Source organism: Dendronephthya gigantea, unplaced genomic scaffold, assembly GCF_004324835.1.
Source record: "Dendronephthya gigantea isolate DGI-Jeju-01 unplaced genomic scaffold, DenGig_1.0 000052F, whole genome shotgun sequence".
In the NCBI taxonomy this organism is placed as follows: Eukaryota; Metazoa; Cnidaria; class Anthozoa; order Malacalcyonacea; family Nephtheidae; genus Dendronephthya; species Dendronephthya gigantea.
In genome coordinates, this window is record NW_021163062.1 from 1,460,711 (window position 1) to 1,474,715 (window position 14,005).

At 34.0% G+C, this 14,005-nt stretch overlaps 1 protein-coding gene across 1 annotated transcript in view; it reads left to right on the forward strand.

The window, feature by feature from the left end:
* The window catches only part of LOC114528948 (chromatin-remodeling ATPase INO80-like), a 28,926-nt gene extending 16,772 nt beyond the window's left edge, over positions 1 to 12,154 (forward strand). Inside the window, exons 13-18 of the mRNA XM_028550657.1 lie at positions 8,216 to 8,273; positions 9,146 to 9,185; positions 9,244 to 9,518; positions 10,230 to 10,615; positions 11,250 to 11,372; positions 12,024 to 12,154. Coding sequence (XP_028406458.1) covers positions 8,216 to 8,273; positions 9,146 to 9,185; positions 9,244 to 9,518; positions 10,230 to 10,615; positions 11,250 to 11,372; positions 12,024 to 12,154 — 1,013 coding nt within the window. The remainder of the gene's footprint in view (positions 1 to 8,215; positions 8,274 to 9,145; positions 9,186 to 9,243; positions 9,519 to 10,229; positions 10,616 to 11,249; positions 11,373 to 12,023) is intronic.
* Positions 12,155 to 14,005: the final 1,851 nt, after the last annotated feature.

Genomic DNA, 14,005 nt, shown 5'->3' on the forward strand with positions numbered 1-14,005 from the left:
TAACAGCTTCTTACAGTTTAATTTGCCGTCGATTTCACTTCAAGGAAACATCATGTACACTCCAGCACTGATAATGTCTGCAATGTTTCAACATTTGTTTTCGTCCGCATCATATCCACATCGTGACGACGAGTTGCGTGGGTTCTTGGGTTGGTATTATAATTTATAGAGATCAGTGATTAAGTTGAGCATAATAATGTCAAAAGATAATTGGTATATTGTGTCATCAAGACCCCCAACAGAAAGCAAATTAAATTATAAGTAAATTCTAAATAACACTTTCATTATCCAATTTCCACCCTTACAAACTACGGTGAAGTATATAAACACTGCTTTCTGCTGATTTTCACAATCTTAATGTTCCGTATCGTGTGTTTTGCTTCACCAATTCCGCAGTTGACCTCATTTAAGTCACAAAACAAAATTTGACTGCAGAATTTAACGAATAAAAGAGGTGGGGATAATTACATGTATATCTCTAATTGGGCGTTGGCTTGTGTAAATCAGTGTCGTTCAGGGTGACGATAATTGATGACCATCATACGAGTCTGAATTTAACGAAACATAGCTATAATATGTCATAGCAATGGCATGCTTTTTATAATATTATAACACTTTCCATTAAGATATTGCCTTTAATACCACGCAGGCAAATCAATATACATTGTAAAAACGTTTTACCAAGAATTATTATGCATCAGCATTACTTTTCCTTGCAAGCTATTTGATGTTTCTGTATTATATATGATACCCTGCGAGGAACTCGGGGTAGTCATGGACCAATCAACATTATCTGTATATAATTGAGAACTGCTTGAATTTATACAAACTGGGCCGATTTGACTCACGCCTTGGTTATCCGTGAATCACGTCTATAACCTTACATGGCTGTTCGCAGGTTGATTTCATGCGTGTTGGCAAGTCACGGTAAATATATAGCAGAGGGGTCTGGGTGGACTAGGACACCTCGAATGACGAAAGAAGCACTTTAGTCACTGAATTGACACAGCCTTAATTTCCCGTGATGTTAACAATTCACCGCAATTTTCATTTTGAGCATAAAATTTATAATTTGGCCAACGTGCGTTGTTATCGCATTATATTTCTCCCGAAAGATATCTCCTGGTACGATAGAAAGAGGATTACATTCAGTTGCTACCTTTAGATGAATTGATAACTCATTTCTTCTTGATACTTGAGGCCCACACAGACAGGACGCGATGCGGCAACGCGACGCGAGTTTTCAGTTTTCAAAAGCATATAAATTAAATTCTTTGAATCTATTAACGCCAAAGCAGTCAGTCAAAACGTATTATCGTTTAATAATCTAGAAGAATATAATGATTGGCAAAGCTTAATTTGCTTTTCGAAAAAAACAACTTAATCGAATCCTGTCTGTGCGGGCCTTTATATAAAATGTCAAAAAATCAACTCGGCCAACGCACTTTGCGTAAGTCTCAACTGTTTTAAAAGTGAATGTTTTACATATCGCCATGGTGAAGTCTGTAGAAATTCAGTGGTCACAGTATGGTCACTTTTACCACTTGCTGCGTCAGTGATTTATTTGCTTTATTTTGCAGTGAAATCATTTCATGCTTGCATGATATATCGTCTACATCTTCCTGTGCTTTACTTGAAGTCATCTTCAAATCACTATGTAATGGTAAAAAAAGGCAGAGTGTGGTGAATACTTCAAACAGTACCAAAAAGTATCTTCTAAAGTAAGTAATGTTTATGCTGAAGCAAATAACAATTCCTTCGTTCGCGAATATAGGCAAAGGATAATCCTAGGCCTTAAATACGTCGTAAGTTCTATATTTTTGTGTGTTTAACAGAATGATAACAAACATCCGATGTTCTGTAATAACTATACCTGGTAGAGTAACGAAGGAAGTTTTTTATCAGATGGCATTTCATTTTTTTGCTATCACGATGCCGCATTCTGTATTATGCTTTGCCGAAGTCCGCTATTGTTTCGTAGGAACTTTAGGAATGCTCGCCTAATGTGCATGCATGTCTATCGGAAATTTATGTTTCATTTGGCGCGAAAGATTTCGATTTGCGGAGAATTTGTCAAAAGATTTCGATTTGCCAAGAGATTATAATCACTGTGAAGACTGCATTAAGCCGTGGGTCTTTCTCTACCAAGTAATCCGTCGCTTGCATGTCTTGTGAAGAGATTATTATGTAATCAACGTACACAACGGATTCGGGCGGGAGTTGTCAATATAGGAAAATTTGTCATATTCACCTCTTTTTGAATGAGTGAACTCTAGTGCTATCCATATATATATATATATAGAAAGCGAAATTCTTGTGAAATTTTCCTGCTAGGCTTCGTAGCCTACTATTTTATACCCATTCAATCTTGCATGACCTTATAGGTCATTAAAATCTGCGAGGCTCCGCTAAAAGAAATTAGCTACTAAGCGAATAACTGTTTTCGTTTTTTTCTACTTCCTGTGTTGTACCGGCTTTCAACATTATAGGTAACTAGTAATATATTCATTGTTCTAAATGTTTCGATATACACTTTAGCGTATAGCTTATACAATCATTTACACGTAATTTTGTCAATTTGTTTTGAATGCTATATAGGCCAAAACATCATTGAACCGTAACGCCTTTAGGCTATGCATCTATTGAGAGGAAAACATATTAAACTGGGGCCGGTTGTTCGAAAGGCGTTTAGCTTAATACACGGTGGATAAGTTAAAAATGGAAAAAAAAATTATCTATTTATTGAACAAATCAGCTGAAATATTTCGACGTAAATAGTTTAATTGTCAATGGAAGTACATATTAAATGCATAAGATGCAGGTTCAGGCATTCACAAGATCTATGAGAGTGCTTTTAAACTTTGGATTATCCACCGTTTAAGCTAAACGCCTTTCGAACAACCGGCCCCTGAACGTTATACGACCAGTGTAAATATGAGATTGTACTTTGCATGATTTTAACGATCACGTCCACCGATTCAGAATAGAATGTGATCATAGCATATGAAGCCTCTTCGCACCCGAAGCACGATTTTATCGATATATATTTAATATAATAATAACCATATATATATATATATATATATATATATATATATATATATATATATATATATATATATATATATATATATATATATATATATATATAAATTAAACTGCAATATTAATATGAGCTATAATCGATATTTTTCTCTCCTTGCATGATACTCTGTTTTAGAAACAAATTGTTGAATAATCGACAATTTGTCAATGATTCTCGCAAAAGTATTGCGTAGTCCTTTCCATCTTGCCAATCCTCGTAAAACGAACCGGAAAATCTGTCTCGTTCAAGAAATTTATTCCCGCCATCTTTATGGACAAAATAAATAAATTTGAACCATGCAAACCCTTGTTGCATTAATATGACTTATATAGACACATACATCACTTTCAATCGAGTCGTCATATTCATGAGCTGATATAATTGTTTTATGATATGGCCTGAACTTTGCCATAATAAAATGTGCTAACTTTGATTGAATTCTTATGACTGGGCGTTTTCCTTTATACGGTAAAAACGGTCAGATCGCTCCAGTTGCATGTATTTCAGTACAGACAGATTACTGTTGCATTTCAGTGCGGCATTATAGAATATTTCAAGAAGTCTGCATCAAGTATATTCAGTGTTATATTTACATCTTACCAGCACGGAAAATGCGCGGTTTCACCACTATCTTAACGAAATACTCTATTTCAATTTAAAATATGGCTGGTTTCACCATTTTGGCCGTTCAAAGAAAAGCGCCCATAAATTCTCATCGGGTTACAACCTCGTTCTTAGGTTTGACTGTGTTTCTGGCTGCATGTTATCACCATACTCACTGTGAATGAGCTAGTTGATGTATAGTCAGTGACATTGGATATATATAAACATTAATATCTATATCATTGCGTTATCTCCTGCAGTATATGTATATACAAGTTCAGCGTAGGCGTACACCCTTGATATATATGCTGTTGTTGATAAATCCTTCCGTTTCCAAGCTATTTAAATAAAGAATTTCTTTCTTGTCGCTAAAAGGCACTCGAATGCCGCTCAATTGACCATAATATTAGCACTCATAAACGATTATTAATAGTTGACGAAAATTGTGATACAAGGGATCGTCGTGTTTGAGACAATTTTTATCTGTTTGGCGAATAGCTATGCTAAGGCTACCTTTTGGTTTTAACTCTTGGAATGTAAAAAAAACAACATTAGAATTGAAAAAAGCCTGACAATAGAGATTTCAAATGAAGTTTACTATTGATAGTGCTTGAAAACTTCTTAAGTTGTACAAAATGCAGTCAGGTGTATGCGTTGTATAAGAGCTATATAGAATTTTGATTTAAGTTCTTTGGCATCATAGAGTAGACAAATCCCATTTTAGTAAGTAATTTCATATTTCCCTCAGTTTTTTTAAAATAATTTCACAATTCCGCAGTTGCTCGAAGTAATCTCATAATATGCTTGAATTGGTTGTTTCTTAGGTTATAGGCATTATTTATAGAATTTTTTTCCAAAAGATGTGGTCGTTAGAGCACCTATATATAAGGCCTGGCTCTTGATACATTTGTGGTTGTAGTGAATTTCTTAACAATGTAACAATATCAAGGTAAAACTATTGTGTAGATTTAAGAATTCCAAGGGACATAGAGTAAAGCACTTAGCTTTCCTTCACATATTGCATACACGTATATATTTACCGCCATACATGCATTCGGTGAGGTATATATATTTCAAGAATGAGACCAATTTTATTTGTTTCATTAAATGGCATTGAAACTTTGCAGGGAGTTGACTATTTCGGTGAATAATTTATATATTATTCTCAGATCGATTAATACTCTTTTTATGGGTGAGACGATCGAATTAAGAAGGTAAAGATCATTGACATTAAAGAGAGCTCCAGAAAGCAGTCGTTGTATTTATCAGAAACATTGATAAACTATACGTAAAAATAATCGAGCTTAAAGGGTTTCTATTATAATTATATATTTATCGGTAGGGAAATATATAGCTCATACAATTACAATACATTGTATATTCATTAAGTTGATAAAGCCCAACAATTTTTTAATAAAACTGAACGACTGCAACGTCCGTCCGTTCAGGATCTTTTATATATAGCTATATGAAGACATTTTTCAGGCCTCATAAATAGCGGCAGCTATAATTCCTGCATGGCGCCATTAGTCGAAGGCTGTTTTTTTTGCAATGGAATTAATTACTAGTTGGAATGTTTCTTTCTAATATGTTTGGTGAAGTCATGCGATCAGTCATTGTGGCTACACAGCGTGTGTCTCAATTAAAAAACAGTGCTTGCATGCATTGCCGTGGTAGCTATAGGAAATTCCTAAATGCATACGTAAATACTAGATATAAATATAACCCTGATTCTAAAATTGTTAGGATATAATGTATATGTTATACATTGTACCGAGGCGATGATATAATATGGTATAATACAGTATAACCCTCAAAATACGTTCATCAAAATAATGGTTATACTGAAGCTGTAATTCTGTATATGCATGGACTGTGTTTAATTGATCGAGATTAGCCTTCATAAAAAAGCATATGTCTTATAACCTCAGATTATTATCTTCATGTGTTATTTTTATCGTTGTAAAGACATTTTTTCAGAGTGCATGACCTGCATTTGATTTGTTCAGTACTGAATGCAGTCGTTGATCAAATTTTTAGTATGCACTCTAGCTAATATCCGTTTTTTACTGATTCGTCTAACTATAATAACTATTTTAATATAATATCGAACGAGTGAGCGCATGCAGCGAACGAGTGTGATATCTTTCTCGACACGAGAAATATATTCCATATTTCCATGTATCAATGTATTATTCTGTTAATATAATCTGTTTGGTAAAAAACTGGTTTTTTAAAAAGATTTTTATCCCCCTTCCGGATTCCGGATCGGTGGATCAAACACGATAATCGCACATGTGTTATGATCGATATATTTCAAAATGACGGATTCGACAATAAAACACTGCATATTATATAATAAATATATATAATCGGTTCAGAAAATGTAAAGATTTCTAATTCTTGTTTTTATGATAAAATTATAACGTCTTCAAATACTTTAAATCAGTATTTTAGGGTAGTATGTTTTGCAAATGGTTTTTGCTTAGTATACAGCTTGTCTTAAAAGTATAATTATTTGATCTTCCTGATATGGAATCTTTATTAATTGATTAAAACATTCCGAGAATTTTAAATTCCAATTATATACTCTTAAGCCAATGTAGTTTGAGATTAATGAGTTTTTAAAGATCTAAATTTAATTTACTAGAACAATCAAAATATCTTTAGCGAATACTTACTTTCCTTGAAGCATCGTGGAAAATATAGCATGAAATAGGTTAAATATTTTCTGTATTGACACAGTTAAAACGTTAATTATATTTACCGTTTAAAGATCTATAATTTTGCTTAACTGTTGGTCAAGCTTTAGCTATACAGGATTTTTTTTTTCATTTCGAGCCTACTTCTTGAGCTGGCTCTGAATTTTATAACTTTGTTGCAGAACAACCTCGATGGAATTAGTTGTATTTAACATTTCATAAGCGAAAAACATTCCAATCCTTTTCTTAAAAGCAGCATGAAAATACCACGCCGCTATAATCGGACAGACAGTATAATTATGTAAAACTATTTTTGCATTTTCGTAAGTAAGTCCATTTAAAGTTAGATAAAGTGTACGAGGCCTCTGCAGTCGTTACGCAACTTTAGTTTCAGTAGATGAGGAGAATACATGCTCCAGAAATGCAATATAGAAAGAACGTACAGCTCCGATCGAGCTTTTTTCCGTTAATTGTCATGCATATTCAAGTCGGAATGTCCAGCCTATTCCGCCCTAATGTTGTGATATATTTTTTTTTCTTTTAAAATTGTGATCTTACTGTAATCATATAACCTTAATATGTTTGAACATCAACGTAGACGATGCGGACATTTTTAAGTATATCAGCCAAACAAAATAAACTAATTAATTTTTTTAAGCCTATATAGAACAAGAAACATTTTATAAACAAGCTATGATGGTTTTATAAGTGTATTTATGTATTTTTATCTATTTCTCTTTAATCTTGTTGCAAACTTATCTCTGCATGAGCTCTTCTAGAGTATCAAAATATTGTCGTTGTGGATTTGATGTTGGTTAGATTTTGAGTTACTTTTTTCAGTCAAATACCTTCCAATTTAGTAAAATGTCATGCATCAGAAGAATGCGGTATTGAACTTTGGAATGCTATTTTTACATTAGGTTTTTGATAAATGACCCTAATTGTCCCTGTTCAACAATCCAAGTTAGCATAAATTCGTCGCTTGATTAAACATTTATCATCCAGAGGTATATTTCTTTATTGCTGCTCGCTTAAACACAACGCACTAGTAATTACGCGGTATCCATTTTTGACGTATATTATGCTCGAAGTCCGCAATAATGGCGTCTACGACTTTACATAACTTATTTTTGTGATTACTTACTTAAGTGCGAGGCAGTTAAACAATTGTAATCAAGCAACCGACTTTGGGCTCATTGCTAGCCTGCAAATCAGGCCAACTAACAACTTGAAATCGGGTTGGACTACACCAAATAATTTTAATTTTTTTATGCAAGCTCTTTTTTAAAGTATTTTAATCGTATTCATTCTTTATTTCATGGCACTTAGAAAAAACAATTTATAGTGCGATTCAGTATGTTTAGGTAGACAGTAATGCTATGTTACAGTGTTCCACTCTATCATAAAGTCTAAAAAAAATGGCCTGCGGGGAAATGTACAGTAAATAACAAATACCTATACACTTGCGAATTAGTGTAAGGTGCGAATTAGTGCAAGGTTCATATTCCACTACAATTCAAACTTCGATCATTCTTTTATCATTTACCATATTACAGCTATATTCATTTCAATACCTCACCAGTAATTTAATTTAGGCGGGGGAACATGTAAGCCGGATCATGTTAGGCACGAAGGCATCTGGACGGCCACTTTTAAGGATTTTGACGTCAGTGCAGTGGGTCTATAGTTTGATCTTATCCATAGGGCGACCTTTGATTCGTAATAATGTAGATAACGTCAACGTTTTGTGTCATAGCTTAAGAAACGCGGAATTTAAGCTCTGTTGTCATTATTGTCTCTTAATTGTCTCATTCTTCATTTTTAGATGTCGATTTTAACAATTCTGGTGATAGCTGCGCTCGTTACTCAGAGCAGAGCTGCAGGTAAAACACTTATATTTTCAGTATAGAAAGAGTTGTTGTCATGCTCTAATAATTATTTTGTGTTTTTCCTCGAGGAACCTCTAGTTTGCACCACAATGATTAAAAACATGATACTATAAGAGAGCTGAATTGGTTAAGTGGGTTTTGTTGGCGTTTTTACTTTTCGTTCTTCTAGTTTCCTTTTTTCTATTTCTATTTTAAGTTTGTTTATTTTGTTTTTGGTTCGGCTTGTTTGTTTCTTTTCATTTTATTTCATTTTCTTGTTTATTCTTTCCCTGTTGGTTTATTTGGCGGTTGGAGACTAGACTTGTTTCTTGCTTATCTTGTTTACACTTGCATCTTTTGTGGTGTTGTTTGACACTTTTATTTATTGCTTACCTTGTTTATTCACTTGTTTAAACTTTTTTTTGTATTGCTTGTCACTTTTATTTGTTGTTTATCTTGTTTATTCACTTGTTTCTTTGTTGTATGGCTTGTCGCTTATATTTGTTGTTTATCTTGTTTATTCACTTGTTTCTTTTTTGTATGGCTTGTCACTTTTATTTATTGTTTATCTTGTTTATTCACTTGTTTCTTTTTTGTATGGCTTGTCACTTTTATTTCTTGCTTATCTTGTTTATATTCACTTGTTTCTTTTTTGCATGGCTTGTCACTTTTATTTGTTGTTTTATCTTGTTTATTCACTTGTTTCTTTTTTGTATGGCTTGTCACTTTTATTTCTTGCTTATCTTGTTTATTTGCTTGTCTATTTTGTTGCGTTGTTTGACACTTCTCTTTATTGCTTACCTTTTTTATTTACCCTTTTCTTCGTGGCAGTTTTTGTAGTGTGTTTATTTTTTCGTTGTTTCATTACTTCATTTTTCTACGTTTAGATCCAGAGTATATATTATACGCGAATGCAACCCACGTAATGTACGTACCATCAGGTGGTGGAGAAAGTACAGTTATTCGCACAGTATCTAACGCAAAGTTAGGTTACGATGCTACAACAAGACGACTTTTTGTCTTCGAACAAACAACCGCGAACTTGCGCTCGATGAAACTAGATGGCTCCGATAGTCGTTTGTTACTTGATGTTATACGCATAAAAAGATTCAGTGTGGATGACATTCAGCAAAAGATTTATTATATCAACTCTGCAACTGATTATACTAACTCAGCAAACTTTAACGGATCAGACTCCAAAATCGTGCTTGGTGCTGGCCATGATGATCTCACTGATATTCAGGTGGATCCTTTGAGACAGTAAGTATCATCATGGACACGAGTAGGTGTGAAAAGATAGACAAGCACGTTGTCTTTCTGCAATAACACATTGACAAACTAGATATTGGGGAGAATATATTAATATTTTATTTATGAAACGTATTGTTTTACTATGTTTTTATTGCAAGAACAAAAGTTTCTGGAATTTGAAATATTAAATTCATAATCAGACACAGCAAAGAGAATAACGAAAAACTTCATGGTCTGGAATGCAATTTGAACCCACATTATCCTATGTATATTCGTGCGATTTCTCTAAACCCCCTATTGGAAGAAAAGTAAACCCCTAACAATATCCCTGGGTCACAAGCCTCGTGAAACACTAGGAATATTGTGTATGACAAAGATAAATATTGTTATTTGATTTTTCAGTTAATTTTGTTTCAGTAAAATTTGAAAAAAATACGTCACGAAAAGCGCGCAATGCACGACGGTAGTTGACTTAAACGCATTGCAGCACGCTCTCGTTAAATGGAGAATTTATGTGTCTACTATAGTCGTTCTCGTTTTATTTCCACCGTGTGTGATGGGAAAAAAACGTACAAGTTCGTTCTCATTGCAAAGTGTATAAATGCGAATGACAATCACATGCAGTAACCAGGGAGTTGATAGTTTTTTAATATCCCTGAGTACATGTGTACAGCAGAGTTGCGCTGGGAAACTTATTCATTACCTGACTTTCTGTTTCAGGTTGTTATTCTTTGCTGCTGATAATTCTGTGCAAAGAGATCTAGTTGTTTACAATATTAGCAGTGGAGTGCTAAGGACATTATACAACGCAAACAGTTCATCAATTAGGCTAACAATCGATAGATTGAATGAGATCATTTACTGGATAAGCTATAACGCTGATGGTGAAAGTTTTATCTTAAGAAAAACTGATTACAGTGGTAATACTACAGTTATAACCAGTTCGTTTGGAAGATCTGGAAAACCAGCGATTACCCAGATTGGGAATTATTACTACGTTCTTGATTCACCTCAGTCAATCATTCGTAAATACGATAAAGCCACTGATACCGTTGTTCAAAACATCACAGTTTACAGTGGAGCTGCAGATATTATTGGAACTAATGGTATGTTGATCGGCTAAGATCGCTTTTCAAAAAAAAGAGGAGGAAGGAAGCTTCTTCGATTGACCTGTCACATACGTGATCGTTATTATTATTTTCTGTTTGAAAGAATTGCTCAGACAACCGAAGCGATTTTTTTTCATATTTTGGAAGATTATTTTAAAGTTTTTCCGCTGAGTAACTTTGTTTCATAAAATTAATTGTTGGTTTTGAGAGTGCATAATCAATACTATTACTGAGCTTAACTAGGAGACGTTTTTGACGACACAAACGGCATGATTACAACGTCAAAAAACTGGGTCAAGGATTGTGATTGGTTGAAAACCAAAAACTTACGTCAAAAACGTCACTTGCTTAAGCTCACTGTTATTTCGTAAATTGTTTTGGTCGCTTTTATAAATACTAAACATTTTAGATCCGCGCTCAGGAAGTTCGTTATGTACTTTCTACATAAATATCCATTTACGAGTACTGCACCTATATCAGTTTTATAACGATACGTAATAATGTATCACGATGCAATACTATATCTTGACTGCAATATCTCTCAGTAAGTCATATTTAACTGCTGTGGTTAACTGTGATTATTTGTTCCGTAGTTTACCTTTATTTTCCTCAAATTTATTTTGTGATATAGACCTTAACGAATGTAATGAAAGTCCATCTCCTTGTGATCCGAAAGCAGAATGTAGGAATTATCTTGCTGGATTCTCATGTGAATGTATGTCTGGTTATACTGGAAATGGAACCATCTGCGAGGGTAATTAGCCAATTTCAGATTCATATTAGGCTCCACATAAAGTTGCAATGGTAATTCACATGGTTACAATTTTCTCCAATTGCTCTGTTATAACGGTCAGAAAAAACAGCATAAATTCTAGGAATATTTACTGGAATATGTATATTTCCGAAAAGCTGCTGATAGGCTGATCTGAATGTTTTGAATTTGGATTTTTTTTGTACCGTCCATGATGGTGCCTCGCGTGAACATTTTCTTGCCCAATGTTAATCAACCTATAATGATGCATGGCCATTTCGTTCACGGTGTTTGGTGGTTTTATGTACTATGGTTAAAATACGAGCGTAATACGATATGTTCAATACACCTAGGCCGCAACTTGTGAAATGAATTTGTAATGAATATGCAAATAGTATACAAACACTAGTTGTTCTGTCGGAAAAAATACAACCACTCGTGTTTGTAACTGATTAGCATATTTATAAATCTTATTTGTATGAGGTATACAAGATGTGCATGTTTATTTTGAAAATTTTAAAAATTATTTGGAAAACCTGATTTAATTTAACAGTTATTTTATAATATGTACGATACACTAAATTTTCATTTGTCAATATACTTTGTTAATACAGATGCATGCTTTCAAATAAAGAATCGCGTTTTTTCTTCCAGATATTAACGAGTGCAACGCAACAGGTGCTAACCTTTGTTCTGATGAATCGTTTTGTGTCAATGAGGACGGCAGATATCGTTGCGATTGCAGGCCTGGTTACAATTACAATGGCACACATTGCATAGGTTAGTTCTTCACTAAGCACATTTAAATGAGGTTGATAGATAAAATTGAGTCAGTTGTAGGGATCATTATAGACGATTTTATACGCAACAATATTGGAATTGAGTTTTAGGCTCATTTGTGATGTAAGAGTGGGAAGATAACCTCCTATACCGGCCATACGTGCCCTTTACAAGCTTGAAGAAGCAAGAGATAATGAAGTATAATGATTGATTAAAGTTTACAAAAAAAAACAAGCGAAGAGTATGGGGAAATGAACACAAGAAAATATAATCTCAAATTTTAAAACTTTGCCAGGGCTGAAAACTAGTCAATAATACAGAAATAATAGTGCGCATTATATTAATCTATACCTCCCCAAAAAAGTTTTTTATGTATTATTTCGTATCATTTCTCAATGCGTTATTGGCCGCTTTTAAATTGAGATATTTACCATCCATATTACGTCGATAGTGGCAAATACTTTAACTGTTTAATAAGCTACGACATGCACACGACACCTATATTTAATTATGCCTGCGAGACATGGAACAGAAATACGCTGCAAATCTAACAATATAGACCGCAAGACTATAACTCTCTTAATATTGTGGATGTCCTCATTTAGACATCAACGAATGCAACACAACTGATGCTGTTTGCCACCGGAATGCTACGTGTACCAATAATATTGGGTCATATTCTTGTGCTTGTGACTCAGGCTTCTCAGGGAATGGAACTATATGCGAAGGTGCGGTATGCATGAGAACTTTATTAATCATCGATGTATGGGATCTCAAACAATAATTTTGCATGATAATTGCAATAGGATGGTCTAGGATGTCAGGCCGTTGAAATTATGGCCGAATTTCTCTTATTATTAGCAATTTAGGACTTCTATCGTTAATTAAGTTGTTGAAATAACAAAAAATTTTATCAGACACCCGGGGCTTTGTCCGTTTCGTTACAAACACTTTTAAAATCTCGCTTGCCAAAACAGGGCTTAGCAGAAGAGCTTGGACAAAATCCTGAGCACGGAGAGTTATTCATATAGTGACTTGTCTGTGAACATTCTTTTTTTATATAACAGATATAAAAGCGTGGTATTTGAGACACCGGGTATAGTTCAGCTTTCAACGCTATTTGCTCTGTAAATTGCTTTTCAAGGTGTGTATTTGGATTTCTTTTCAGACTTGAAGTGTTATATCGACGGGATTTATTTAGCGACGACGACTGAAATTTATATCGTTAGTAATGGGGGATCAGAAACCAATACCTTGACATCAGCTACAAATGCGAAACTGGAATATGACGCATTAACCAAAAGAATACTGTATTACACGGATGATGGCTTTACATTATATACCATGAAATTAGATGGGTCGAATAAAACTATAATATCATCTGGTATCCGAATGAATGCATTCACGATTGATTATGACTCACGCGCCATTTATTACATAAGCGCTGTGGACAACAGCTTAGCAGGATTCCCGATCTCAAAGAGCTCAAATATCGAAGTGTTGATCGTTAATGATGGTGTTTTAAAAGATCTTGATATTGATACCTCTTCCCGGTAATTTTTTAATCTATTTTTCCCTTTCAACATTAGTGGGCAGATTTAATACATATGCCATCGTAAAAGTGTAGTTACGCTCTAAAAAGGACGGAGCAATTTAATTAGGTTAAGCTGCGTAAGTTACAAGTATCAAAAGTTACAAGCCAGCACTACATGACACTAATACAATTATTGCTTTCTCGCGCTCACTAAATATCAATTCCATTTGTTGTTATTTGTTTATTAGCTATACCTGAATATCTCTCTTCTTCTTTGCGATATAGCCTTCTGTTCTTTTCAAAATCCGACAACAATGGCGAT